The 13,246-nt window shown below is 44.4% G+C and overlaps 2 protein-coding genes across 4 annotated transcripts in view; both read left to right on the top strand.

Annotated features, from left to right (window-relative positions):
• The window catches only part of MRPS17 (mitochondrial ribosomal protein S17), a 170,034-nt gene extending 165,422 nt beyond the window's left edge, over nt 1-4,612 (top strand). The window contains exons 1-3 of one of the 3 annotated variants that reach the window (XM_017673857.3): nt 1,921-2,034; nt 2,529-2,668; nt 4,181-4,612. In XM_017673857.3, coding sequence (XP_017529346.1) covers nt 2,546-2,668; nt 4,181-4,450 — 393 coding nt within the window. In that variant the 5' untranslated portion in view covers nt 1,921-2,034; nt 2,529-2,545 and the 3' untranslated portion in view covers nt 4,451-4,612. Of the gene's footprint in view, nt 1-1,920; nt 2,035-2,099; nt 2,281-2,528; nt 2,669-4,180 lie in introns of those variants that run through there. The other 2 variants (XM_017673856.3, XM_073215245.1) reach the window with 2 other exon arrangements.
• Nucleotides 4,613-7,556: 2,944 nt separating this feature from the next.
• NIPSNAP2 (nipsnap homolog 2) overlaps nt 7,557-13,246 on the top strand; it is a 31,339-nt gene continuing 25,649 nt past the window's right edge. Inside the window, exon 1 of the mRNA XM_037002585.2 lies at nt 7,557-7,757. Coding sequence (XP_036858480.1) covers nt 7,666-7,757 — 92 coding nt within the window. The 5' untranslated portion in view covers nt 7,557-7,665. The remainder of the gene's footprint in view (nt 7,758-13,246) is intronic.

Below are 13,246 nucleotides of genomic sequence, written 5' to 3'. Positions count from 1 at the left end.
AATGGAAACTCATCCCATGCTCTTGGCTAGGAAGAATTAATATCATCAAAATGGCCATCCTGCCCAAAGCAATATACAGATTCAATGCAATCCCTATCAAATTACCAACAACATTCTTCGATGAACTGGAACAAAGAGTTCAAAAATCACATGGAAACACCAAAGACCCCAAATAGCCAAAGCAATCCTGAGAAAGAAGAATAAAGTGGGGGTGGGGGTGGGGGAATCTCACTCCCCAACTTCAAGCTCTACTACAAAGCCATAGTAATCAAGACAATTTGGTACTGGCACAAGAACAGAGCCACAGACTAGTGGGAACAGATTAGAGACTCCAGACATTAACCCAAACATATATGGTCAATTAATATATGATAAAGGCACCATGTACATACAATGGAGAAATGACAGTCTCTTCAACAGATGGTGCTGGCAAAACTGGACAGCTACATGTAAGACAATGAAACTGGATCACTGTCTAACCCCATACACAAAAATAAATTCGAAATGGATCAAAGACCTGAATGTAAGTCATGAAACCATAAAACTCTTAGAAAAAAATATAGGCAAAAATCTCTTGGACATAAACATGAGCGACTTCTTCATGAACATATCTCCCCGGGCAAGGAAAACAAAAGCAAAAATGAACAAGTAGGACTACATCAAGCTGAAAAGCTTCTGTACAGCAAAGGACACCATCAATAGAACAAAAAGGTACCCTATAGTATGGGAGAATATATTCGTTCATAAATGACAGATCCGGTAAAGGCTTAACATCCAAAATACATAAAGAGCTCACACACCTCAACAAACAAAAAGCAAGTAATCCAATTGAAAAATGGGCAGAGGAGCTGAATAGACAGTTCTCCAAAGAAGAAATTCAGATGGCCAACAGACACATGAAAAGATGCTCCACATCGCTTGTCATCAGAGAAATGCAAATTAAAACTACAATGAGATATCACCTCACATCAGTAAGGATGGCTACCATCCAAAAGACAAACAACAACAAATGTTGGTGAGGTTGTGGAGAAAGGGGAACCCTCCTACACTGCTGGTGGGAATTTACCCTAAGAATGCAGCAGCCCAGTTTGAAAAAGACAGGTGCACCCCTATGTTTATTGCAGCACTGTTTACAATACCCAAGAAATGGAAGCAACCTAAGTGTCCATCAGTAGATGAATGGGTAAAGAAGATGTGGTACATATACACAATGAAATATTATTCAGCCATAAGAAGAAAACAAATTCTACCATTTGCAGCAACCTGGATGGAGCTAGAGGGTATTATGCTCAGTGAAATAAGCCAGGTGGATAAAGACAAATACCAAATGATTTCACTCATATGTGGAGTATAAGAACAAAGAAAAACTGAAGGAACAAAACAGCAGCAGAGTCACAGAACCCAAGAAGGGACTCAGAGTTACCAAAGGGAAAGGGACTGGGGAGAATGAGAGGGTAGGGAGGGATAAGGGTGGGGAAGAAGGAAGGGGGTGTTATGATTAGCATGTATAATGTTGGGCGATGGGGGAAAGGGAGGGCTATGCAACACAGAGAAGACAAGTAGTGATTCTACAACATCTTACTATGCTGATGGACAGGGACTGTAATGGGGTTTGTGGGGGGGACTTGAAGTAAACATAATGTTCTTCATGTAATTGTAGATTAATGATAACAAAAATAATAATAATAATAATAATAATAATAATAATAATAATAATAATAATAATAAATTAATAAATAAAAACCAGGAAAGGCAATAATCCCCACACTCCCGTCGCTGTTACCATGGGGAAATGAAAGGCCAAAGTATGCGGGGTGATCGACAGGTTGCGGCTCCTTTTACGCCGGAGTGGGCGGAACCCTGCTTTTAGCCCCGCCCGCTGTTAAGGCGATCTGCGGCCAATAAGAGGGACGGACCGGATGGAGCGATGCGTATGACGTAACCCTTATCACTTTCCGGTCGGCGCTCTGCGGGGTGCTCACCAGTGTAGTAGATCCGGAGGTGTGCGTTGGGTGCGCTCAGCAGCTGCGGAAGGTGGGTCAGCCTTGCGGGATGGATGAACTCACTATTAAGTGGTTGGGAAAGCAGTCCCGCGTCAAGGTCTCCCTCAATGGGAAGGACACCCCGGCAGCTCCGCCTAGGCGTTTGCCGCGCGAGTAGCCAGGCTGTGAGCTGTTGGGGAGAGGCAGCCCAGCGGAATGGCGAGTAATAAGGGACGCCAGTAAAGGCCATTGTTAATCGCGCAGTTGAGCTTTACAGATAAATCCATAAAGCGCTCCTGTGAGTAGGACCTATAGTTACTTCCATTTTGCTTTGGGGGAAACTGAGTTTTAGGTTAAAATTACAGTTTTATAAATGGTATTAAGAAGTGAGGTTGGGCAGTTAAGAAAATAATGAAACGTGTAAGCATTTCTAACGTGGTGATTCCAGAAGGTCAACAAAAGCTCTTTCTGAACTTGGTGAGTTCTAGTGACAGAATTGGCGAGTCATAACCAACGGAATGTTCAACTTTGAAATTTGTTTTTCAGGTGACCAAAGTCACATAATGTCAATAGCTCGTTCATCCGTCCATGCCAAATGGATCGTGGGAAAGGTGATTGGGACAGCAATGCAAAAAACTGCCAAAGTCAGAGTGACCAGGCTTGTTCTGGATCCCTATTTATCAAAGGTGAGGAACATCCCTGTTTTTAGGTGTCATTAATAAATCACCAACATATTCCGGGTTCTGAGCTGAAAAAGACTTCTCTGTCAGTGAGGATGCACTGAATATGTGCTGTGAACCAGGCACAGTACTGGTCTGTGGGTATAATAAAACGAATTAGTCATGGTTCCCACTCCCATTCTAGGGACACATAGAGTTAATTACAGTTTAGTCTGGTAAGTGCTGTAGTTTTATATGCGCAGTACTGTGGCAGAAGAGAGCAGAACACCTCATGCTTTCAAATTGTCAACGGAGAGCATCCTTGACTAAGAGACATTTGAGCAGAATCTCAAAAAGGATTTATCTGGAGGACCAGATTGGGGCCGGGAAAGTCATTCTGGCCATGATAAGTAGTTCGTGAAAATTTTTTTAGCCATGAAAGGGTGTGACATAGTACAGGAATAGCAAGTGGTTGGGCAAGGTTGAGCCCAAAACTTGGCACTAAGTAGGCACCGTTGTTAAATGAATACAAGAACAATTGGAAATGAATTGGGAAAGACCTTTTATGTAGTATTTTTTACTTCATCCCATAAGCAAAGGCAAAACAGATGAGGAGACAAGGCTAGAGGTCAGGAAGTGGGTAAGAGGCTATTGCAAAAGCTTAGGATGGAAATGATAAGGACTTGAACAGTCTTGGAGCATTGGGGTAGAGTGGGAAACGTGGAGAAAGAAAGAAGGGATGGAGTCCTGGATTTGTTAGATGTGCAGGGGAGGGAGGAGGGAAGTGCCAAAGATGTTTCTGCATTCAAGGTTGAGCACACAGTTAAGTAGAAATGCTGTTTTGTTATTTAGGATCAAAAACCCAGGAGCAAGTTGAAGTGATGGCATAATCATTGGACCTAGAATCAGAAAGCCTTAGTGTGAATACTGATTCTGTTGTTTACTACCTGTGCACATTACTTAACTTACCTGAGTCTGTTTTTCTAATCTGTAAAATGGGAATGCCTGCTGTGGCAGGGTTGTTAGGAGGAACAGATGATTCTAGTTATCATCTCTGGCTTGTTTGCAATACTTTGAGCCAGGCATATAGCTAAGTGCTTTATATATGTTATGGCATTTAATTCTCTTGGTAACTTTAGAGGTTTATTTTATGATAGAAAAAAACTGAGCTTGGAGTGGGTAAGTGACTTATCCCAAATCCCACAACTAGTACTCAGAGTAGTATGTTACATACAGTTTGGAGAGAAGGCTTCACTGGGAAGGAAGACCTTAAATAGTGGTAGAGAAGGGTGATAATTTATACAGCAAGGGTACAGAAGATAACAAGCTGGAGAGCTCAGGGACAGGATCAGCTCTGAAAAAGTCATTGCTAATTTCCATAAATAAAGCGGGTGATTTTTGTATTGGAGGCCTCCTTTAAATGTATTATCTTTCTCCCCAAGTCACAGCTGGTTTTCTGTACATTATTTTTTCATATTCTATACTGCACTGGCAGATCACGGATAGGAACTACTGATTTCTTCCTCTTTCTCGCAACAGTATTTTAACAAGCGCAAAACCTACTTTGCTCACGATGCCCTTCAGCAGTGCACAGTTGGGGATATTGTGCTTCTCAAAGCTTTACCTGTCCCACGAACGAAGCATGTGAAACATGAATTGGCTGAGATCGTTTTCAAAGTTGGACAAGTCATAGATCCAGTGACCAGAAAACCCTGTGCAGGAGCTATCTATCTGGAGAGTCCAGTCAGTCTGGAAACCACCCACCTAACCAAAAATCTGAAAGAACATGATAGCTCTTCAACACAGTGAAGGAGGATTGGAAGAAGGAACCAAAGGGAAAGACTTACAGGTTTGCTTTATGAGAAAAAATTTTTTTCTGAGTCTCACCACAAACTGTCCAATATCTCTCCTGGTATTTATGAAATAGCTGAAAGCAAAGAAAATAAAGGCTTTGTTACAATTTTTCATAAAGATTTATGGTCATGTTTTGAATTCCTTTTCAGTGTACATACTTAACTGTTACACTAAGTGTGCCTAGTAGTCCACTGTTCTATTTTGTTAGTGCACTATTTAGAAAGTGTACTTTTTTTTTCATTCAAAGCATCTTGAATTTATCTTAGAATCTTTATTTTGGGAGAAGAAACCTTTTGATACCATGAACAGATAACACATTAGGTGAATATTTTTGATGATATACATTCAAAAATTTAAATCTTTACTCTGATTTTACTAATTCCAAATGAAAATAAGCAGCATGCTTGAGGTCAGACTTTATCAGATTAAAGTCTGTAGAGAATGTTGACAGGTAGAACAAAAAACTTTAAGAATTTGTGTCACTTTTATTCTGTATCCCAGGCTAGATTAAATAATGAGTTCTTAAAATCTGATATGTTGAGGAAGTTGTAGAGCTTCTTACAGGTGTATTTGAGTTGGAGAATTTCAGTTTTGTTGCTGTTCATTAATAAACTGTGATAACTTAGAGACTTGGAGCATACTTAAACTAACACATTGTATTAGTACAGGATTTCAACAATGACCACAGGTACTGTCCACCCTCTCGGGGCTCATACTGTAATGGAATAGGTATGCATAGGGGCCTTCATGGCAGGGAAGGACATTCATGGGGGGAAAATTAGGGTAACTTCCCAGAGAGATGAGATAGGGCTAGAACTGAATTTTGAAGAAAAGAAAGTCTTCAGGCTAGTACGTGAGGGATGTGGAAAGAGCATTCCAAGCAGAAGGAAGAGAGTGTAAAGTCCTCAAAGTATGAGAGAGGAGCATAACCAAGGGCTTCAAGAAGCTGGTGAGGATTGCTGGGCCTTTCATGAGAGAGGAACTCAGAGCAGTAGACAGGAAGTACACTGTAAATGGTGGTGGGTTATTTAACATTTTTAAAGAAAGTGATGTAGATTCATATTTAAATAAAAGTAATAGCATCTGTGACGAGAATGGACTGTAAGAGGAAAGATTAGAGGGAGGGAGACAATGACCTGTTCAAAGACTGATCCTAAGACTTACAAACTGAATTGGTCAGGAAAGATGAAAAGTGGTTGGATAGGTGATGTACCATATTAGAACTCAGGGTTTGATACAAGAGAGGGTGAACCAAAAGGAAGCATGGAAGAGTGTCTAGGTCCCTGGCAGGTGGAGCTATCTGATACCAGTTATCCTGGAAGGGACAGGACACCAAGACATCTCTAAAAGCTTTAATATTTTAAATGTTTGCATGTACTCTATAATGTATCATTTTTACCTAACATTTTTCCTGAAAATACTGGTATAAAAACTACACTCCAGGAAGATGCCCCATATTTATTCTGTGGCATTGAATAAACCACACACCTGTGAAATAAAACTCCCTAGTAAAAAGCACTGAGTTTATGGAACTCCAGAGCAAATGATAGCAGAGTTAAAAATGTAGAATGAGAGGCCTAATACTAAATAACATGAAAGCAAGGTCAGCAAAGAAATGTCTGTCAAGTTTATATTTTCAGGAAAGTAGATTTGAAAGCATTTTTCTCAAGTAGAGCTGAAAAGTTATATGAGAATGTGTGAGAAAGTTCACAAGGGCACATTGACACCATGGGCTTGAAGAGGCCCTTCCTCTTACTGTGCAGGATAGGACATCCTTTCTACCCTGTAGAGAGCTCATTTCAGCCTCCCTTTTGGATCTTTCCAGCCTCTACAGCCTCATTAAGCATCAGCCACATACCCTCTGACCTGTCCTAATGCCGCTGGCCTGTTCTCCAGTTGCCTTTAAGTGAAAAATGCATCTCCCTGGTCTGAGGCAAATCCTTGTTGCCACTCATTGATCTACAGGGCCCATAGAAATGTCTGTCCTCCCTCCTGGCTCCTTGCCAGATTAACATGGTCAAATACTACTCTAGTCAGAAAACTCCTATACCTCTTGAACCCCAACATTTCGTTCACCTTCAAAATTGCCAACTTCAGAGAGCCCCTAAGTATGCAAGCCCAATTCTTGTGCCACCTGTCCTGGAAAGATGTGCCTGGGTAACAGACCTCCCAGCTACCCAGTTATAAGGGAATTTTCCTGTTGGCCTCTGCAGATTCACAGTGGTCTTGAAATGCTTCCCTTGGTGGCTGAGGCTTCCATTCCTTCCTGTTTCACCCCATTCTCTGTCTAGCTCCCTTTCTGCCCTGTATTGCAGGGCAGTTTTTTCATGCTTACTTTTGTGCTGCTTATCTTACTGCAGGATACATTTTCTGCAGACAGTGCCATCCTAACCCACACCTTTTAAGTTGTTTGCTCACTGGAGATGTCCTCCATCTAACATTGGTCAACTCCCCATCCCTTAGGGCTGTGCTGTTTTGCCAGCTACTGGGGGCTTAGCCTCCACTTCACAGCCACCCCCCCAGTTACAGGCTCTCTTGTCCGTGCTCCCTCTCGACACATTCCATCCATATCATTTCACATTATGCCCCACTTGACTGGGACAGCTTGAGGGCAGGGATGGGACCAGCGAAATGAACAGAAACAATGTACTTTCTGTTTCCGTCCAAAATGATTTCATTGAAGTGTTTTTTGTTTGTTTTTAAAGGAATATACTTACATGGTACAAAATTCAAAAGGTATTGGGGGACAAGCCCACCTCCCAGCTTTGCCCCCCAAGACCCTGCATTCCCCCAGCAAAAATATTACTCTTCTTGCGGCTCTTTCCAAGTGCATTCGAGCCTTGCCCATGTTCCTTTGGTACACCCTGTTCTGAGCACCGAGACCCTCTCGCAGGACATCACTGTCATGCCATTGACCCCTCTGGGGCTTCCCACTCCTTTCTCCAAGCTGCGGGGCCTGCCCGCGCCGGACGTACCGCGAGCCGGGCCGTGGCGGCCGCGCACCTGCTCCCCCTGGCGGCAGCGCCCTGCACTGCAGTGGCCGCGCGCCCCACCCCGCGCCAGCCCGGCGGGCCCGGCCGGGGAAGAGGTCGCGGCGGCAGCGGTGGCGTCAACGGCGTCAACGGCGTCAACGGCGGCCCCGGCGGTGGGGGCCCAGGCTCCGAAGCAAGATGGCGGCGCGAGTGCTGCGTTCCCGCGGAGCGGCCTGGATCGGCGGCCTCCTGCGGCGGGCCGCCCCCTGCAGCCTCCTGCCCAGGCTCCGGTAGGCAGCACCGCCCTTTCCGGGAGTGGCCAGGGAGGGGCTGCCGCGGGGTGCAGGGCGCCTGGTCTCGGCGCGGGGCAGGGCCGCTGGGGTGGCGGGGTCCGAGGCCGCGGTCGGCGGGGACGGGGTGGACTGGGGCACGGCGGGGTCGGAGCGCCTTCCCAGCCAGCGAGGCTCAAGGTCACGGCGGTGTCGGCGCCCTAGGCCACGGCCGCTCGCCATGCCGCGGCTCTTGGGAGACCTTGACCCGGCGCGACCCGGGGTCGTGGCCGCCGGCAGGCATGCGGCTAAAGCCGCAAGCCCTGGACTTGGCCCGCCGGGTCCCGACTGCGTCCTGGGAAAGCTATTCGCCCGCGCAGAACCTAGGCGTCTGCATCTGCAAATGGCAGAGGAGATACCGGATCTCTCTTAGGTTGTGAGAAAGAGAAAAAAATAACGCCTCGACCGCAATGAGCCCTCGTTAAGGGCAGGGGGACAAGTGAGGAGGTCGGCACTAGGAATAGTATTTGACTGGCATTTAAAAGTAGGTAATGGATCAAACGGTGCCTACGCTTATCATCATTAAATAGGTGTTGGGTTCGTTTTTAAACTTTTTTTCTAACCTCATTGGATTTAATGTTAGGTTTTTTGACTCCATCATTTTGACATATTCATGTACCATTTTCAACACACAAAAACCAAAGTTTACTACCACAAGTAGATTTGCTTTTTCAGTTTCTTTACATTGGGTAATTTAAATGTTGTCTTGTTTGTTTTTACTTAACGAGCCTCTAGAAAATAACAATTGGCACTTAAAAACGAAAGTGCAAAGGAACTACCGTTAGTAACAATCTCTTACTATGGGCCAGGGAGATTTATATAATATGGCTTATTTACTTAATCCTAGAGCAATCTTAAGTAAGTAATAAGATTTGCATTTTAGAGATGAAATGGAACCTCAAAGGACATTAGACACAGAGCTAGGGAAAGACATTTAAGCCCAAGTTTGTCAGATTTCAAGCCCAGCGCCCTTCCTAGGACTGATGCTCAACTTGTATTTCCAAATCCAGTGTTTATGTTTCCAAGTTAATTAACAAATCAACTTCCTTTTGTTTTTATTCTGTTATTGAGCATCTACTGTATATCTTACTTTTTTTCACACAGGTAATATGAACCCATGAAAGTCATTTTCTTTACAAAAAAGACAGCTAAGACTGAAGGTATTCACCGAACATGTTCATTAAAGTGCCTAAAGTCAAGAGCTAATAAACTGGAGATTTTCACCTGGGTCTCCCCACTTCCTCCTGAGGCACATGCTCTTGACACTAGACTCTTTATTTCCATCCAACCTGTTGGCTCTTTGCTCTCTCAGGTCCCTTGTACCTTCCTAGGCTCTAGTCTGCCTTAACTGTAGGTGTTCTTTAGAATATTCAGTATCAAATGTTGAATGTATATGATGTCTTTGAAGCCCTGTGAAACATAGCAGGAAGTTATGGCAGGGACAAAAACCCATATAGACTTACAGGTTGAGGTAGGTGCTGTCAGAGAAAATCAGGGAACCTACCACATGAGATCATGGAAGGCTTTTCTAAAAAGGTGACATTAAGCTGAGATCTGAAGAATCAGTGGGCATTGAAGCCCTGAATGGGAAGAAGTCAGGCATACTGGGAAACCCCAGAAAAATCTAGGAGGCTGGAGCACAAGAGTGAAGGGAAGACTGCCTAGAAGACAGGTAGCAAGGAGTGAGAGCCAGATATTTCCAGGCCTAGCAAGTCATCTTTAGAGAGCTTGGATTTTATTTTTAGGAGCTATGGAAGACACTTAAAAGTAAAAGCTCTAGTGTGACACGATCTGATCTGACTTTGGAAGGGAGACAGAATCAAGGGTAATGGGCAACTGAGTGGATGCTGGTGCCAATTACTGAGAGGCATTCCATAGGTATATGAATGTACACCATATGCCTGGAGATGTTGGGAACATCAATGAATAAGGTCATTGCCATCCTGGAGTTTACTGCTAATTCAGAAAAGGAGGAACAGTTATGAGAAGTGAATAGGTGGAGAGAACGGATCCAGAGCAATTTTAACCAGATAAAGTTTGAGATGGCTGTGAGCTATTCAGTTAGAAAGGCCAAGTAGGTAGTTGGCCCACTTGACCTCAGAGGAAATGTCTGGACTGTATTTAACATCTGGGAGTTGTCAGTATATAGGAATGCTACATGTTGATAGGTACTTGGGTTTCATTATACTGTTTTGTGTTTGACTTAAATTTTTCATAATTAACCATTTTTTTAAACCATAGGAGTGATTGAGATTGCTTGAGTAAAGAGTGTGAATAGAGAAGGGCCTGAGAAACAGTTCCTGGGATATGTTAACATTTACAGGCTAAATACAGGAAGGAGAGACAGCAAGGGAGGCTGGGAAGGAGCAGGCAGTGAGGTCACTGTTATGTGACTATGCCCAGGGAGAGGTATTTCAAGGAGGGAGTGGTTAACTATGCAAGATGCTGCCAGAAGGTGGCTGACCTTGCAAGAAATGTTTCAGAGGTGAAGGAGGAAAGTCTTCTCAGGAAACATTTGCCAGCATCTCTTACTTGCTCAGCCCAGTTCCAGGTCTTGAGTTCCAGCTGATAGTGGACATGGCTTTAGTGTCTTGCAGGTGCTTGAGACTCAGCTTATGTATTCAGAATTTAACTCATCTTCCTTTCACAAAGCCTGCTTGCCTCTCCTGGGTTCTCTGGTCATGAAGACACGCAGCCCACACCCACCTGCTGCTCCCTCCAGCTGGTCTCAATTCTGCCTTCTCTATTACTTCTCCCCTAGTTCAACTCTTAGCAGCAATAGTCTGGCCTCCTACAAGGAGGGTGGACTTGAACCTTTTGGTGACGGGAATGACTTAAGAATTCTAACAGAACATTTTCTTATTAGAAAAATATCAATGATATGAACTTTGGATTCTAACCCCTCTTCCCTCCAACCCTGTCCCACCCCACCCCTGCCAAGAAAGCTGTAGATGACATTTTGGGAACAATTGGGGACATATAAAATGGAGTGGATATTAGCATTATTATTTTCCTTAGATGTGAAAATAGTATCATGGTTTTGTCTTAGGAGATGCGTGCTGAAGTATTTAGAGATGAAGACTCATAATGTCTATACTTACAAATGGTTTGGTAAAAAAGCAAAAATATATTTATAGAAAGATGAAAAATGACAAAATGTTCATCATTTTTTCACTGATGCAGGACATAGAGGTCTTCATTATTCTTCCATCTTTTCTGTGTTTGAACTTTTCCATACCGAAATGTTAGAGAACAGCTTTCTATAGCAATGTGGAAGACAGATTTATTGGGGTCAGCAGTGGGAGGGGAGTTGGATGGTTAACTACTTTAATGCAAGACACTTCTTTGGATCTGGCCCTTTGGTCCCCTCTGTTCCCATCCCTCCACCATATTTGCACACTCCTGGCTTTGGCAGGCATAGTTCAGCTTCTTAGAATGTCCTTCCTCTCATGGGCATCTGCCTGATATATGCCTGTCATCTTGTAAGTCTTCAGCTCACCAAGTGCTTCTGCAGAGAGCTGCTCCATGTCTCCCCAGGCCAACTTAGACTCCACTTCCTCTATGCCCACCCCTACCTTACATCTCCATCAAGAAGCTCATCTCACACTGGGCTGTGATCATGTTTTTGTCCATCGGCTCCCACCAGCAAACAGCTCTGTGAAGTCAGGGCCATGATTATTCATCTTTGTATCCTCAGCTGGCCCAGTACCCAGCACATGCAATGCAGTCAGTAGATGCTTGATGATCAGATGATGAAGCCCATTACACTACTGCTGCCTAATCCTGGGGTCTCAGTGTTCAATGCATTTCCCATCCGTGATTTGCTCCAGCTGAACTACAGTACCATCTTCCACACCTAATCAGGAACTGTGTCTTCTTTTCATATCAGGATTATCTTTTAAAAGAATTCCTTCCCCGAACAAAATGACAGCAGACTCAGAGACTCCAAGAATGATTTAATGGTTACCAAAGAGGAGGGGTGTGGGGGGGGTGGGCAAAGGAGGGAGAAGGGGATTGAGAGGTATTATGTTTAGTACACATGGTGTGGGGGATCACAGGGAGGGAATGTAGCACAGAGAAGGCACATAGTGAATCTGTGGCATCTTGCTGCACTGATGGACAGTAACTGCATTGGGGTATGGGTGGGGACTTGATAATATGGGTAAATGTAGTAACTACATTGTTTCTTCATGTGAAACCTTCATAAGAGTGTATTATCAATCATACCTTAATAAAAATTTTTTAAAAAAAAAGAATTCCTTCCCATTCATTCCCACTGCCATCATTCTAACCCAGGACCATCCTTTGGTCCATCCAGTGACTATTGAATGCCTCTTGTGTGCCTGGTACTGCTAGGCATAGCAGCCAGCAGGAGCCCAAGAACCATGCTCCCTACCTTTATTGCTGCAGATCATCCCCCACACCACTGCCAGGCTGCTTTTTTACACCTAGATTTTTTTCAGAAACTTGCTAGCATTGCACTATGTACAGGATAAAGTCCAGCTGATGGGCACGGTGCACAAGAGCCTAATCACCCTGTCTCCCTTGCCCTATTATCTTTCTTGCCATCCTCCCACCCTGTCCTCCTACCTTAGTAACGTCTTTGCTGTTCCAGAAATATGCCATACAGTCTCATGACTCCATGCCCCTGGACATGTTCCCTTTGACTGGAATTACCACCTGCCTTGTCCATCTGTCTTGCTTGTCCTCCAAGACAGGGCCAGAATGTCTCCTCATAGGCCAAGCCAGTGTGTGTGTGTGTGTGTGTGTGTGTGTGTGTGTGGTGTGTGTGGTGTGTGAGTCTGCAGTGTGTGTGTGTGTGGTGTGTAAGTCTGCAGTATCCCTTACCATAGGCCAAGGTGTGTGTGTGTGTGTGTGTGTGGTGTGTGTGTGTGGTGTGTGTGAGTCTGCAGTATCCCTTACCATAGGCCAAGGTGTGTGTGTGTGTGTGTGTGGTGTGTGAGTCTGCAGTATCCCTGCCAGAATGTCTCCTCATAGGCCAAGCCAGTGTGTGTGTGTGTGTGGTGTGTGAGTCTGCAGTGTGTGTGTGTGTGGTGTGTAAGTCTGCAGTATCCCTTACCATAGGCCAAGGTGTGTGTGTGTGTGTGTGTGTGTGTGGTGTGTAAGTCTGCAGTATCCCTTACCATAGGCCAAGCCAGTGTGTGTGTGTGGTGTGTGTGTCTACAGTATCCCTTACCATAGGCCAAGCCAGTGTGTGTGTGTATGTGGTGTGTGAGTCTGCAGTATCCCTTACCATAGGCCAAGCCAGTGTGTGTGTGGTGTGTGTGAGTCTGAAGTATCCCTTACCATAGGCCAAGCCAGTGTGTTTGTGTGTGTGTGTGTGTGTGTGTAGTGTGTGTGAGTCTGCAGTATCTATAACCACTGTGGCTGTTTGCTGATAGCTTTCTCTCATGAGACTGAATGAGCTAGGTATCTGGTTCATCTTTACA

Source organism: Manis javanica, chromosome 10, assembly GCF_040802235.1.
Source record: "Manis javanica isolate MJ-LG chromosome 10, MJ_LKY, whole genome shotgun sequence".
NCBI classification, from domain to species: domain Eukaryota; kingdom Metazoa; phylum Chordata; class Mammalia; order Pholidota; family Manidae; genus Manis; species Manis javanica.
Note: the sequence above shows the minus strand (reverse complement) of the source record. Positions and strands in the feature narration are given on the sequence as shown.